Here is a 15,573-nt window from a genome sequence, read left to right on the forward strand (position 1 = left end):
GCTTGGCATACAGGGTGATTTTCATAATGAGATAAATTTCCACCAATGACTCTAACTTTTGCATTGTTTTTGTTCCAGACTGTGTATATTATTTCCCTAAATGGAAAAGTAACCTTTGATTAATCTATGATGTGATCTGAACAACTCTAGGACTGCTGAAAAATTATTCTTTCTAGCTTATGAGTGGGGTGTGTGTGTAGGTTAGTAGAGGAAGCAGCTATCCTAAATTTCGTAAGATTCCATTCCACAACCAATTTGATGCTCTTAAAGGCTCATTCATGAAGCAATTCAGAGTATTGCAAACTTTTTGTTAATTATATTTGTAATAATTTAGCTAAAGGGTTTAACTTTGTCTATCAAAACACATTAGGGTTGCGATTTTCATTACATTTGCTATCCATCTAGAATTTTAATGTGTTTAAGGACCTGAAACCCTGGCTCTTGTCCCCAGACCCCAGTGTCTTGCCCTCCCTGATTCCGCTCCCCATTTCTACCCAGACAAAGCTCCCATGTGAAGAATATTGCAGGAGGACGACGAATATCCGTGGGACAGCGGGAATAGTTTCCAGCTTCTTTTTGCCTTCCCTTCTCGACATTGTCATTTAGACATTGTCCTCTGTGCATTCAAATGTCATTCCAGACCATCGGCCCACTTCAACTCAAACAGCCTCCTTTTATGCTTAGACACTTCTTAGAGTATCAGCAGACCACAAAGACTGTCTAGTGGGACTCAGCCACTATACTGGTATTAATAATACAATACAGTGCACTTAGGGCATAGTCAATTCCCTCTGTATCCCAAATTCATAAGAATCAACATTAAATGAAAAGGAAAAATAGAGCACCTGAACTGATTCTAACTACTTTCTATATGTGATTACTAATTTCCTTGTAATGAATACTGTGGTTACTATTCACATCACAGCTTAGGCCCCCTATTTATAAGAAAGCTTCACTCATATTATGCTGCTGACTAAATAGTCCCTAAGAAATTAATTTGGGTTTTAAGAAGTCAGAAGATGCAAGTGCTATTCCCCCTGCCCCTCACCATTTTGAAAGCTCATTTGACCTGGAAATGCTGAATCACAAAAATATAGTCAATTTTCAAGGATCCATGGGCTGATGAACCAATTTGTGGAGCATCAGCCAGTTTCCACTCTTTTAGCCACTTTGCTTTTTAAAACCTTCAATTGGAGGAAAAACAGGAAAAAAAGGGCAAAAAAGTATTATTTTTATTTTAAAAATCACTCTAAATTCTTTGTTTTTAAGAAAAACAGTAAAATATTTAAAGACAATGGAACTTCATTTGAGTAACAAACATGGTTTAGTGAAACAATGTATGTGTGCACACATTTGTGTGTGATGGCAGAGAGAATTAATATGATAAAGCATATGTAGCTAATGTAGTAAAATGTTAACACTTTGGGAGACGGGGTGAAGGGTATCAGGAATTCTTGTGCTATTCTTTCATCTTTTCTATAGATCTGAAATTATGTTAATATAAAAAAAATAAACAAAAGCTTGAAGGCTGGGCACAGTTGCTCATGCCTATAATCTCAACACTTTGTGAGGCCAAAGCAGGATGATCACTTAAGGCCAAGAGTTTGAGACCAGCCTAGACAACATAGCAAGACTCCATCTCTACAAAAAATTAAAACATTATCCAGGTGTGGTGGTGCGCACCTGTAGTCCTAGCTACTCAGGAGGCTGAGGTGGGAAAATTGCTTGAATACAGGAAGTCCAGCCTGGGCAACAGAATGAGATGTCTCTTAAAAAAAAAAAAACAAATAACAAAATAAAACAACACAAAAGTGCTTTAAGAATGCACTCTGAAGGAAGCATGATATAACTTTATTTTCATTCTGCTTTGTGACAATCTCAGTAGGTGGTGATAGTCTGCGAGTCCTTTGCCTACCCTTGCATGGGGTTAGGGTGGTAGTAGTGCAGAGTACAGATCAGAGTTGACCCAAAGAAAAGGAGGGGTGGAGAGGCAGGGTAGGGACAAGGAGGAGAGAAGAAACAAACTTGCATTAGCATTTAAAGGAGAGAAGAGACTCCCCAGGGTAGAGAGGAAGCTAAGGCAAGGCAGGGTGGAGGTGAGGTGGGGAAACTAACAGCATTCCAGCCTCTTCTCATTTGGATATTAATAATATGCATCATGCATTTGAGTTTCAAAGTGCTGTTAATTTCCCAAATATGATGTGTTTTTTTAATTGGCAGTCATGTGGGAGTAATGGTAACAACTGGGGAATCTTTCAGACAAAACATGCAAAGAACACTAAGGTTTGTTTTCCCTCTGAGCATTATTTCAACAACTGTTCTCAACTACATGAAGTATTTGAAATAATAAAACTGTAGTTGTTTAATAGGAAAAAAAATTTGTAGGATCATGCAGAAAATGGCAGTTTTTGGAGAGAAAAACCCAGAAATCTTCCTGGTACTGAAAGAAACCTAGATCTAACACTTGTGTTCCTTATACAGTGAAAAGTGCTAGTGGATATTATCTCCTTTTGTGTCTATAGTTGAGAAAATGCAACACATCTTAAAAGGACCTTTAGTCAATAGCCAAAAATATCATGCAATGAAGATATCACACTATCAGAATTGGAGTTTCTCTCTGTATTTGCCTAATTTTTCACTCAGTAGTATACAGGCCAGGCAAGGCACTTTCCAGCTATACTGCTTGCTTCCCAGAAGCCTCTCCAAGCTTCTGAAGGGCTAAACCCAGTGGCCTCTTCCAAAAGGTTCTTTAAAAACAGGCTGGCCACCCAGTTCTGGGCTCAGCTGACTGGATCAGGGCTAAGAGCCTGACCTCAAGGCAGCCTACAGTCAGCCAGTAGTTTCTACGGGGGTGACTGACACAACAGCTTTGCTCTCTACTTCATGATGATGGCTACATCAATCAGAGCCACTCTCTGGGAGGGTTTGAATCTGAGGCAAAAAGAGGTCAGCAGTAGACTGCCCCAGAAGTAGACGGACAAAGAGAAATGATAATAAGCAGGATCCATGAATAAGCAGAAACAAGTCAGCAGAAGCCCTGAAGTGAAGGGAACATGAAAGCTGTGTTAGTTGATGCAGAGACAGAAAAAGTGAGCCGCCATAATGTCACAGCATGGAGGAGAGCAATAGGTGGCTGTTTTCTAGGAGCAGTTTCCAGAGTTGAGATGGCGGTTGAGATGGCAGGCAGCTCTAGGTGGCCTACAGAGTAAGAACCACCGTTCTACTAGCGTTCAGACAGAGCTGCCACAGTCTTAAGCACCAGTACACTGTGTTCTAAAATCTGATTTCTAAAAAAATCTTTATCTCATTTAATTAAATTTCCTTGAGCATTCTACTCTGTTTACTTAACAACCTACTTATAGGAAATTACTGCTTAGTGACCAAGTAGAGGGTCTGATATATTTTTTTCCTTATCATGTAATTCCTTTACAATGTTGATTTGCAAAAATAATAGTCTCAAAGGTAAGGAGAGGGTCACCAAAATATGCATGCAGTCTGAAAAGCAACTGATTCATTGAAAAGAATTATTTCATAACGAGCACAAACTATTTCAGAAAAATTACAAACAGATATCTAAAAGAATAGAGACCTTTATTATCCCTTATATTCAGCTAAAGTAGACAGAGTGACCATGCACTTTCTATGCCAGTTTAGAGTAAGAGGAAAATTAAGCTCACCAGAGGGGTGTGTTTGGTTTCACTTTATGCCAAGTATAAGTGATCCTAATGGATGTGGCATTCAATACAGCTTCTGGTCTTTTCCTTGTGGAAAATTTCTATGTATATTTAAGGCTCTCTCAGACTTTTGAAGGGTCTTACCCAACAGTGTTGATAAAATGAGCAAGAACAATCTATGAAATCTTTAGTCTGCTAATATCTTCAGAGGATAACAAAATGTAAGAAGCACAGTATTTTGATAAGTGGCATCCACCCCATTTTTTAACTTAGGTGTTTATGGTTTTCTTCTTATTTAATTTGGTTACAAGACTCTGAAACTAAAATTGCTTTCTGCTGCAAAGCCAGATGCATCTCATTAGACTTTCCACTAAGATCAATTTATGCAAATCCAGCATTATTAACTAAATAATTGAAGTGACCTTAGTATGCAAGGAAAGAAATAATTTGGCATTGAGGTTTGGAAGAAAAATTAGGACTTGAAACATTCTTGTCTACTCAGTCCTCTATCATTTCAAAGACAGAACTAACACAACGCGTCTTCCACATTTACCTCCTTGTAACTCCCCAAAGACCAGTGGTTAAAATGCCGGCCAACAGTCTTAGTTTCCTTGCCCCCAATCCTTTTGGCCTCCCTCTCCTTCCCAATCGCTCTGGACATTATAAAGAATTGGGACATTTGAGAAAATTTAAGATGCCAAAGTCTTCTCCAAACAGTCAATGAATTCAACAGCAACAGCAAAATCAAAGTCTGAGAAATTACAGACTGTTCTCTAAGGATACCTTATCTACGTAGACATTTTGCTCTATAATGTCTATAATTTGATATTCAGTATTGGTTGGGGTAAGGCCATTCCATAAGATATAATAGGCCAATAAATCTGATATATTATTTGATCTCGAAGATGGCTCCATTTATTTAAAAACCCCACAAAGGTGAGACATTAAAATAATTTCCTTTTCTGCTGACTGACAGAAAACTCTTAGAATCTGTCTTCCCTGAAGCTTTTGTGAGAGAAAAAAAAATTGAGTCGTTTCCTCAGCATTATGTTGAATCAACTGAGGCATTTGGATTTGGAAGAAAACTACACCAACAATAATATTAAAGCTTTATTGGCCAGGTGTGGTGGCTCACGCCTGTAATCCTAGCACTTTGGAAGCCAAAGTGGGTATCAACTGAGGTCAGGAGTTTGAGACCAGCCTGGCCAATATGATGAAACCCTGTCTGTACTAAAAATACAAAAATTAGCCAAGCATGGTGGTGGGCACCTGTAATCTCAGCTACTCAGGAGGCTGAGACAGGAGAATTGCTTGAACCTGAGTGGGGGCAGAGGCTGCAGTGAGCTGAGATCACGCCACTTTCCTCCAGTGTGGCAAAAGAGCGAAACTCCGTCTCAAAAAACAAACAAACAAACAAAAAAGAAAAGCTTCACAAGTTGATGTGAAAAAGGCAAAACTCATAGAAAAAATATTTGTATTGCTATCAAATAATTCTAGAGAAAAAGCTTCCACTGTGTAGATATAATCTGACATCTGGTTTAAAAAATATACGTGAAGAAAATACATTTTTACATTTTTGTAAAGGCTTTTAAATACTGATAATTGCAGTTCTGAGCGCCTTTTAAAAATCCCTTTTTAATTAGCAATCTTTGAGACTTTCTGAGCAATGCTTCTGTTCTGTGAGCTTGATTTCACAAGGAGGAGCTGAGCTGAAACACGTTCTAGCAGCTTTGACTGGCTGGGCTCAGGTCAGCAGATCTCAAAAGAGTCAAGACGAAGGAACACAGCCTTACAATTGAAATTCAGGCTTGCTTGTGTGCATGTGTGTATGACGCAGAAGCACAAATAAAGTCCACTTTTTGTTTTGTTCCACTGAATTGGCTAAGGGATTTATAAAGCCAGGATCCTCATTATGATAATGCAGGTTAAATACTTTAAAAAAGCATGTGTTGTAACCCTCATGAATCAAAACCATTCTCAATACCAGGAGGTAGCTTGTCAAAAACTCAGCCCTATTCTTTGTCTGACCAATTGAAATTCAGAGTGGGAGTACAAATGCAACCAAGAGTTGTGCTTTTTATTCAACAGGAAGAAATAACATGAAGAATGAAGACTTACCTATGGAGTGGGAAGTTTAACAGTAACATCTGACTGTTGTTTATATATCATATTTTATCTGGAAACCTTTTATCTCAAAATCATTCATAAATTGACACCATGACCTGATAGGCCAAAATTGACCCCTATGTTGAGGGTATTCAAAAGCTAAGTCCAGAAGTAGCTCAAGATACTCTCAGATTACCCACAAGACAATGTATACAGTTTAAAATCTGCTCTCTTTACCCTGCTATCAATTTAGCCTGTTAACATATTTCAAACTAAGAGAGGGAGGAAAGAAGAGGTGCTACTGCAATGCTGCATATATTCTTTGAGTTACTTGAACACTTCTTATTTTATTTATTTATTTGTTGAGACAGGGTCTGGCTCTGTCACTCAGGGTGGAGTGCAGTGATGCAATCTCAGCTCACTGCAACCTCCGCCTCCCAGGCCCAAGCCATTGTTCCACCTCAGCCTCCCAAGTAGCTGGGACTGTAGGCACATAGCACCACCATGCCCAGCTAATTTTTGTATTTCTCGTAGAGACGGGCTTTCACCATGTTGCCCAGGCTGCTCTCAAACTCCTGAGCTCAAGCCATCTGCCTGCCTCAACCTCCCAAAGGGCTGGGATTACAGGTATATGCCACCGTGCCTGGTCTGAACACTTAATTACTGAATATCTGCTGGAGCAAGGAACAAACAAACACTTTTCTATATAAATCGGCAAATAAAAAGCCTTTCCTACAGTAACATTTTTTCTCTATTTGCTTCAGAGAATTGTGTTAAATTAAGGATATATATATATACGTATAAATTACATATATACTAAAAATTTTCCAAAATATATACTAGGCATTTCCATCTGGCAATCAAGAAAGATGGCCTTTTCAGAAGTTGCCATCCCACGCTGGTCACTATGTAGCACATGTGATGTGATGACTGGACCAGGCTGACATGACTAGAGGTTGCCACGTTTAGATTATGCTTCCTATTTGCAGAATAGTAGTGGACAAAGAATCGATAGTAAAAGAGAAAAGCTTCATCATGATAAGGTCTGTACCAGGAGCCAGACGGGAATCAGACATAGGTGAACTGGCCCAGATGGGACCTAGACTAAACTGGGAAGCCTACATTCCCTCCAAAGGAGGTAGCAATGATTCCGTTACACACAAACACTTCTGGTAGGAATGTGAAGGCAATATTGCTAGAGTTGCTCATTTTTCAAGGAAAACCAGAAATCTAGACTTCGGAGTATAATCTTCCCATTTTAAAATGAGAACAACTAATTACAAAAATTGCGTGGGCAAAACAAAGTAGGTTTGTGGCTTAGATACTGCCCAAAGTGAACCTTTTTCCACTCTCCATGAGGAATGCGAGTAGTTAAAATGATTTGTTTATAACTAAAGTGGTTTGCCAATGATTACATAAATAAAAGTGTAAGATTAAGTATAATTTTATTTAGAATCTAGTAGGTGCCTGAAAATATGGAAATAACTGACTGCATTCTATCTCAATAGAAGGTCTGATGAACACCATAATGCACACAAGAGACTCATAGGATAGTTGGTGAAAAAATGAGTCTGAAACATTTCATTTAAAGAATCTGTTCAATATCCATTAAATATTACTTTCCATGTAAATCAAGTCATCTTACCTGTGCACTCTTGAGAATGTGCTGCTCGTCAGTGCTTGCTGTTTGATAGACTTTTGCCGTAACTATTATTTTTCCCAAAGGCCCGCATGCTTTCTCCAGCTTCTGGTTGCAATCTCACATTTGGTACAGTAAAAATAGAAGACACTGTGGACAGAATAAGAAGTTTTCATTTATATATTATAGACATGATTTATAATCATCTTTTAAAAAGCAGGAGACTGAGATGCAAGTTTGGATGCCAAGAACATTGAACATCATGGTAGGTTTTGATTTGGAAATGCCAGGTGGTCAAACAGACACATTTATGCACATGAGCAAACATATGATAGGACAGTCTGTCTTTCCCTCAAATCCACAGCTTAGACTATCTCCCACATTTCTCTGATCTAGAACAATGAAATTAGATTGGGGAACAAGATATTTTTGCCATTCCTTTGTGCCTTTCTTTCATTCATTGGACAAATATTTATTGAGCCCCACACTGTTCTGGAAATTTCAGAATCCTGCAGTAAATAAATCAGAATGAAAGGATATCCCTGTTCTTACAGAGTCCAGTTGGGGGGACAGGCAATAAACAACCAAACAGATATAATATATTAAATAGTGGTAAATGTTATGAAGAAAAATAAAGTGGGGAAGAGAAACTGGAAGTTTTAGGGTGGAAGGAGGTCAGTGAAGTCTCTCCTGATAAGGGACATTGATGGAGAGACCCAAATGAGGTAACAGGGCAAGCCATGCATATGTCTAGAGGGAGAACAAGCACAACCCATAAGAGGAAACGGCAAGAGCTGACTTTAAGGAGGCAAGAAGAGCAGCAGACAAACCAGTTAGGAGGTGACTGTAAATATATGGGTGAAAGATGGTGAGTGACTGGGGGCAGGTGAGTGACTGATAGCAGTGAAGTGAGGAGTGGCGTGATCCTGGATATACTGTGAAGGTAGCAACAACAGGGTCTGTGGAAGAACTGAATGTGGAGTGCAATAAAAAAAAAGATAACTCAGGGATAACTTCCATCAACTGGAAGAATGGTGCTGCTATTTATTAACAAGGATAAGACTAGAGAAGGGGCAAGTCTGAGGGAAAGGACAAGTTCCGTTTTGGATAGGTTAAGTGTGACAGGCCTACTAGACGGCCAACTGGAAATGCTGAGAGTCAGTTGGATATGCAAGTGGAATCAGGGAAGACAGGATTGGAGACAGAAATTTGAAAACTGTCAGTGTATAGATGATATTTAAATCATGAGATGGGATGAAATCACCTAGGCTCGAGGGAGTCCATGTAGATAGACAGATCTGAGGATTCAGCCCCAGGACGCTCTAATGTAAAAGGTCTGGCAAATGAGGAGAAATCAGCAAAGGAGTATGAAGAGGAGACTTTAGTTTTCTAAACTACAGGAAAGCAATGAGAGAACAGTGTTCTGGAAACCAAGTGAAGGAAGTGTTAGTAGGAGGAGATGGTGGTCAATTGTGTTGAATCTGCGATAGGCTGGGAAAAGACCAATGGATAGAGACTTTAAAACCAGGTGTTGTGAACACAAAAGCCTTGTCGGAAATGACTCAAGACAGCATGAAAGTCTAGGAACTGAAGGCAGCAAATACGTGTGAAATGGGTGCACCTGTTTTAGTTTTAAAAAGATGGCACAGAGCTACATTAAGAGCATCATGCTATTTTAGGACGATAGAACATGTACAGGAATGTGGGAAAACCTACAAACTCTAGAGCTAGAAAGGTCCCTGGAGACTAGTGTGTCCATCTCACTTGCTCCTTAAATGAGAATTGGGAAGCCCAGAGAGACTAAGGCACTTGTCCAAAGTTCCTTGGCTAGTTAACAGTGGAGCTAAAGCTGCAATCCAAGTGATCTGATTCCCAGTTCAATGCTCTTCACACTGTACCGATTTATTGGCCTTCTTAAACTGAATTTGAGTTTTGTGAATTAGCAAATGAGTGTAATAAAATCAAGGACTCTGTGCTATGAAGTGTATTTTGTTCATTTACTTTGACAAGGGTAGTTCAGCTTCAATTATTTATGTAACTTGATAGTATACGCAGGAGAATGCCCTATGGTATATTTGGGAAAAGTAATGAATTTCTTCTAAATCAGCCCTCCATTTACTTCCCTGCAATTAAATCTTTGAGAAGAAGTGGGGCAAAGCTGTTGGGGTTTTGGGACAGAGCGAGAATGACAGGGTGCCACCAGAATTAGCCAGCTTTAACAGCCGGATCCCCAGATAACTGTACCATTATTCTTGCGTTGTGCTTTTGTAATTCCTGCTTCAGTGGCACACTAATACGTTACCTCTAAATTTTGGTACCTCTAAAATTTGGTACATAAATTATGTAACCTGATGAGGTTTTAAGGAATAGTACAACAAAGAAAGATATTACATTATTACGTATTCTTCCAAAGCAAGTGTGTGACATAAGCCCATAATTTCATTTTTATACTAATCCATGAAATGACTGCAGGGCTCTGTGTTACTCAGGCTCCAACAACACTTGATGCCCTTCTCACAGGGTCTGATACATTACAGTAGCCAAGAAGGCTCAAATCTACTTGTAACTTATTTTTGTTCTCATTTTCTCCTTTTAACCTGACTTTGCTTCCTGCTTGCATAAGTGTTTTCCTCTTGTGGAAATTCTTTACAAAGTGCTGTGAGCCATCTTTAAGAATCAGAGTGCTATGGACTGAATTGTGTCCCTCCTCAAATTCATATGTTGAAGCCCTAACCCCTAATGTGATAGTATTTGGAGATGGGGCCTTAAGAGGGATTAGGGTTAAATGAAGTCATAAGGGCGGGGCCCTCATGATGAGATTAATGGCTTTGTAATAAGAGGAAGAGAGACTGCTCTCTTCATCCTGTGAAGACACAGCAAGTTGTCCCTCCACAAGCTGAGAAGAAAGACATTACCAGGAACCGAATCTGCTAGCACTTCCATCTTGGACCTCCCATCCCCAACATAAAGAAATGTCTTCTGTTTAAGCCACCCAGTCTATGGTATTTTGTTACTGCAGTCTGAGCAAACTAAGACAGCAAGTTTCCTAAACTACAGCTTGGTTGCTAAGACAATCCATTTATTGGTTCTGCAGCACTTCTTTCCAGGTGGACCTCCTCCCAAATCTCCTTGAAAAAGAAGCACGTAAGGGTATTACAGGTGCCGCTGCTGCCACTGCCGCCACTGCTGCCTTTGCCGGATGGTGAACTTGTACAAGACTCTACGCTAACATGAAATTTAATTCTAAAAATTAAAAAAAATTCTAAATATTGTCTGTAGAATATTAACCTAGACAATAAGTCACCCAAACCAGTCATTTCACTTAAAGGAACTAATTCCTAAAGTCTCCAAAGTCTGGGAATTCTTTGTTTTGTAAACATGTTTACAAGTACAGCCACGTTGTTCTAAATGAAAATGACTGCAGTATTTAATACTGTGATTGTCCTTTCTTGCAACTGGATTTATGCTTCATAATGATTATCTTCTGGACACAGAAATAGCATTTCTGTAACTCAAAATTGTTACTGGAGGCATTTAGTAGAATCTTGCTTTAAAAATATAATGATTTTTCATCTTTATTCTCCCCCCTTCAAAAGGTTTCACTGCTCCTGATGTTTAACGTTATGCAAAGACGTGTTTCTGCCAATGAATATCGCCTTATGGTTATGCTTCTGCAAATAGCCTGCTGTGAGCTGATAAAGGGATTAATGCAGCCAAAATTCTTAATCTGTGAAATTACAAATTAAATTCTCATATTAAAAATACCACCCTGAGGTATTTTTTGTGGTTTTAATTCCCCTCTGGTGTTCTGCATACATTGTGCTTGTTAATGACGGGGACGAGGCTGTCTCCCTTGGCAGTCTGCTGCCGAGTGATAATGTGTAGGCATTTACTCACTGATAGAAACTGGATTTAACCACTGGCTGATAAACTAAGTGGCAAGTGGGTAATAAGTCCATATTAACAGAAAAGTACTACTACAGAATTCAGAATTCATAGACCATCAAAATCCTAGCTTAAACTCAATCATCAAGTCAGATAGGATTGAGATGTCACCAAGGAGAAATGATATCAAGTTACAAGTTACACTAAATGGAAAAACAAACCATATGTTTGAGTGTGATGAGCCATAAACTAGTGGGCCTATTTGTGTCATTTTTTTTTTTCAGTATAGAAAGATGTGTCACCAATTCATTATTTTCCCATAGGGATTTCATTTTTAATTTTTAAAAAATTGAGGATAGGTGTTGTAACAGTTAGTAGACTTTAGAAATGAAGTGCGGCAGAGTATTGAGTAAATATGGGCTGGGAATATGTGAAGTGTTAATGAGGATTTGCTAAGCATAAGGGGAGTAGTAGATTAATATATCTATAGTCACTTTAGGGTTAAACAAAGTAATGAGAAATAAATGAGGGATATCAAAAAAAAGATTTAGGATAGAAATATCCAAGAGGAATTGTACTCAGAACTTAGTTCTAAAATAAAGGGTTATTGCCATCAAGGAGAATCCAATATTATGATGGGTGAAAAAAGGCTAAAATCTAAGAGAAGGAAGAAATAATCGTTATGTCTACCATAAGTGATGTATACCAAGGATTAATTAACACATTATAAATATTAGTGCATATATGCAGTATGTTAATTTGTAAGGCAATCTGAAAAGGGTACAGAAGAAATACCTCTAATTGTTCTTTGGAAAGAACATATCACCATTGAACAAAAATATTCTGACAGCAATAGTTTTTGTGAAATTTCACAAGAATTCTGTTTCACACTTTGGAATAAATCTGAGATCCTCCCAGCCATAAATCCTCCCCCAAATATTTAAAATGTAATTTTAAAAGGCTGTATAAATACGAAGAGTTTTATAAAAACAAAACAAAACCCACCCAGGAATGTATTTTGTTTTAAAAGATTCAGAGAAGAGCTGTTTGTATGAATACCAAGAGCATTAGCAGTTAAAATGAATTACATGTCTTCAGTCTGTACATGTCAATTCAGCGCATTAGCCAATTGCCAACTCTGTTCCTCAGCTCGCTGCATAGCAGCCCTTTTTAAGGTTATTGTTACAACCAAGATGGTCTCTGAGAATCAAACAGAAATGAATCATTTTCTCCTCTGTGTACTGCAGCCAGTTAAAAAGTACTGTATGCATAAAGCACTAAATATGTAAATCATATTTTCCTTTTCCTTTATGACTGCTCAGATCATTTTTTTGGACACACACATAATCGAATACAAAGATGCACAGCTGCAGACTGCAGAGCAGAGATAGCAAAAAAGGAATCCATTTTCTTCCTGTGTCTGGTAAGCTAGCAAATGAATGGCAGGATTTCACTAAATACATATACACATGGCCCCCCTTCTTCTGTTCTCTCTCTACACACACACACACAAACACCTGTAATAATATACAAACACACATTATCTTATGTTTGTGCACATACAAATATGTGAATCTCTGTATACACATTACATACAGATGCTAAAATAAAATGATGACTCTGCTTGGAATGGATGTTGTAGATTTGTCATACTCACTATCGGTGAGTTCCCATAGCCGTGGGGGCAGGTCACTAAAATACTCGTGGCTCAAGGCAGCCTGTGCTGATAGTCTGTTCTTTGGGGAACACTGTAGGAGCTTGGAGGCCAGATCCTCTGCATGGTTCACATAGCTGAGCCTAAAAACATGAGCAAAAGGAGAAGTCAGATCAAACAAGAAAATCCACTAAAGCTTACCTAATTTTTCTGGATTTCAATTTATTTCTGGCTAGAAAAACAAATTACCTGCTAAAAATAAACAGAAGCAAAATTCACGTTGGTTCTTAGAATATTTGTTACTTCAAACTTACTTTTACACTAGATATCACAGTGTAATTGATTTAAAATATTTCTACTTAGGCAAATAATTGATACTTTCAGAAAAGATAAAACTAGGTCCAGAGGCAGAAAATTTCAGAAGACAACTTATCGAAAAGTTGCTAGAATTTGTTCATAGGATCTATGTACTCAACACACATCTGGATATATTTATAGAAAATTAATAACAAATACCTAGGAGAATTAAAATAAAACTGTTATTAAACTCTCCAGTTACTAAAGTTTCCTTTCCTCTAAGAATTTACATTTTCTGGCATTGAATATAACATTATTGAAACAGTGCCCTGACAAATATCAACTATCATAATATTAATACACAGGTTAGCAAAGAGGATGTGCTTAGATGATAAGGTGCTGAATTGATTCAAGATGACCTTTAAAACAACAGTAGATAGAAAATATGTGTCTCAAGATTACAGAAAAAAAAGCCTAACAATAAAGTGTTTCATGTAGTATAAGCTTTCAAATGGGCAGCAGCACTTCTCAGTCCAGCCCAGCCTTGCTTTTCATAGAACCTCTATTTCTCTACTCAGAGCAATCAAAACTGCATAATTATTGCTATAATAATGACAATAAAAGTATTCCTAATAATGGCTACCACTTGTGGATAGTTGAACATGTGTCAGGCACTTTTGTAGGCACTGTTAACACTAGTGTTTATTATAGTCTGAGAAGGTAACAGTTGCTATTTTGTAGTGGTAGAAGACAAGTAGGAGTCAGAGATGGCAGTGGATTACTTGGGTAGCAAGTTGAGAGGAGATTCTAATCCATCCAGAACTCATTGATTCGAAAGTGGTTTGCATATGCCATGCTCTCTTTCTCTCACAGGTTATTTTAAAAGCATTTCCCAATGGATTCTCCAGTTTCTGCAAACCGGTGCAATATGTACAGTGACTCTCAGACGCAGCCAGAAGTGGGTGAGGGAGAGCTGCACCTTCCAGTAGGTATTTCTTCAAAAATCCTTGAAGCTACTAAACACACAATTAGCCAAAAAACATATTTCCTCAATGACCAACAATCTTCTCCTTCACCTCCTCATGCAGTTCTTTAGTATTTATTTCAAATTGTTAGGGATGGAGGTAGTCAGGAGTGAGGAAGAGAAGAGGAGGTAATGAATTTGGGTAGTGAAAGGAAAAGCAAAGAAAAATATTACCACAAAGATCCAAACTAAGAGACTCTCTTTAATCTTCTTATATGAAGGATTCACAAATGGGTTCAATGTTTGGCTGCTGTAATGACTGTTCATGAAAAAATGGATCAATGGATTGGTTTTAACTGCCTCTCATTGGAAGAGAGAAATCTGTCCACAGAGAAAGAAAGCATTCTCAAAATTCTTCACAGTTATTTTTCCCCCTTTAAGAGGGCCCAGGGCCATCCATATTATTCTTTCCTCTTCCTAAGACTTTATCACTCATACAACTTTTCATTCATATTTTTTAAAAATCAAATGCCAAGTTTGAGATAGACTTCATGGTTAAAAGTTGTACTTATATTGATGTACAGTTTATAGTTAATTATGGTGAATGGTATGTTCATATCAATTTTATATAGTTTTGATAAAATAGAACAACCAGATTAGGACTAGATCTGAGTTTTAGGCTTAATACTGCTACTATTTTCCTAAATTCAAACAAGTAACTTTTATTAAAAGAAAAAAGGAATATTATTATTAATCACCCAAACTGTATGTGGTTACACTGCATGTAAATACAAGAAGAGAAAGGTGATTGCAATATTTGGTGTACAAGTACTTAACTCATAAGTCAAGAGCGTAAAATATAGGAAATACAAAGGAACACATACTATTTTTGATCTTGGTTTTCCCATCTATTGAAAAATAGTAATGAACCACATTATATCTACAGTCCCTCCAGTTCCAAAAAGCCATGAATCGCATCTGAAACATGGTTTCACTATCTTGAAGAATTATAAACACTTGTAGTTGTATCCCGTTTTTGCAGTAAATTGTTGACTATATTTAAATATAATGTATATGCCACATATAAGGAATTCATCAATATAAGACAATCCCATTACCCCCTAAATTGACTACACTTTGTCAATAATCAAATTTTTATTTGTGACATTCAGTTAATATAGAAATATTTAATTGTTATATACAATTTTAGTTTTATTCTAAGTCTCCACATGCATTTTCAACATCAGAGCCTTTGTCACTACTAAAACCACTTTTTTTTGGTATACCTAAGTTGTTAAGACATGATACTTTTGGAGATCATGTATGATATCTTAACTGAAAGTTTTATCTGAAG

General features: G+C 37.7%; 1 protein-coding gene across 6 annotated transcripts in view; it reads right to left on the reverse strand.

Annotated features, from left to right (window-relative positions):
- Positions 1 to 15,573, reverse strand: part of CDK14 (cyclin dependent kinase 14) — a 763,966-nt gene that overhangs the window by 79,155 nt on the left and 669,238 nt on the right. For all 6 annotated transcript variants that reach the window (XM_064380407.1, XM_012450847.3, XM_064380410.1 and 3 more), the window contains 2 exons: positions 12,962 to 13,101; positions 7,426 to 7,569 (listed from right to left, as the gene is read on the reverse strand). In XM_064380407.1, the coding sequence (XP_064236477.1) occupies positions 7,454 to 7,569; positions 12,962 to 13,101 (256 nt within the window). In that variant the 3' untranslated portion in view covers positions 7,426 to 7,453. The remainder of the gene's footprint in view (positions 1 to 7,425; positions 7,570 to 12,961; positions 13,102 to 15,573) is intronic.

This window comes from Aotus nancymaae, unplaced genomic scaffold (genome assembly GCF_030222135.1).
Source record: "Aotus nancymaae isolate 86718 unplaced genomic scaffold, 86718_ANA_hifiasm-v0.15.2.pri h1tg000025l, whole genome shotgun sequence".
Taxonomy (NCBI): domain Eukaryota; kingdom Metazoa; phylum Chordata; class Mammalia; order Primates; family Aotidae; genus Aotus; species Aotus nancymaae.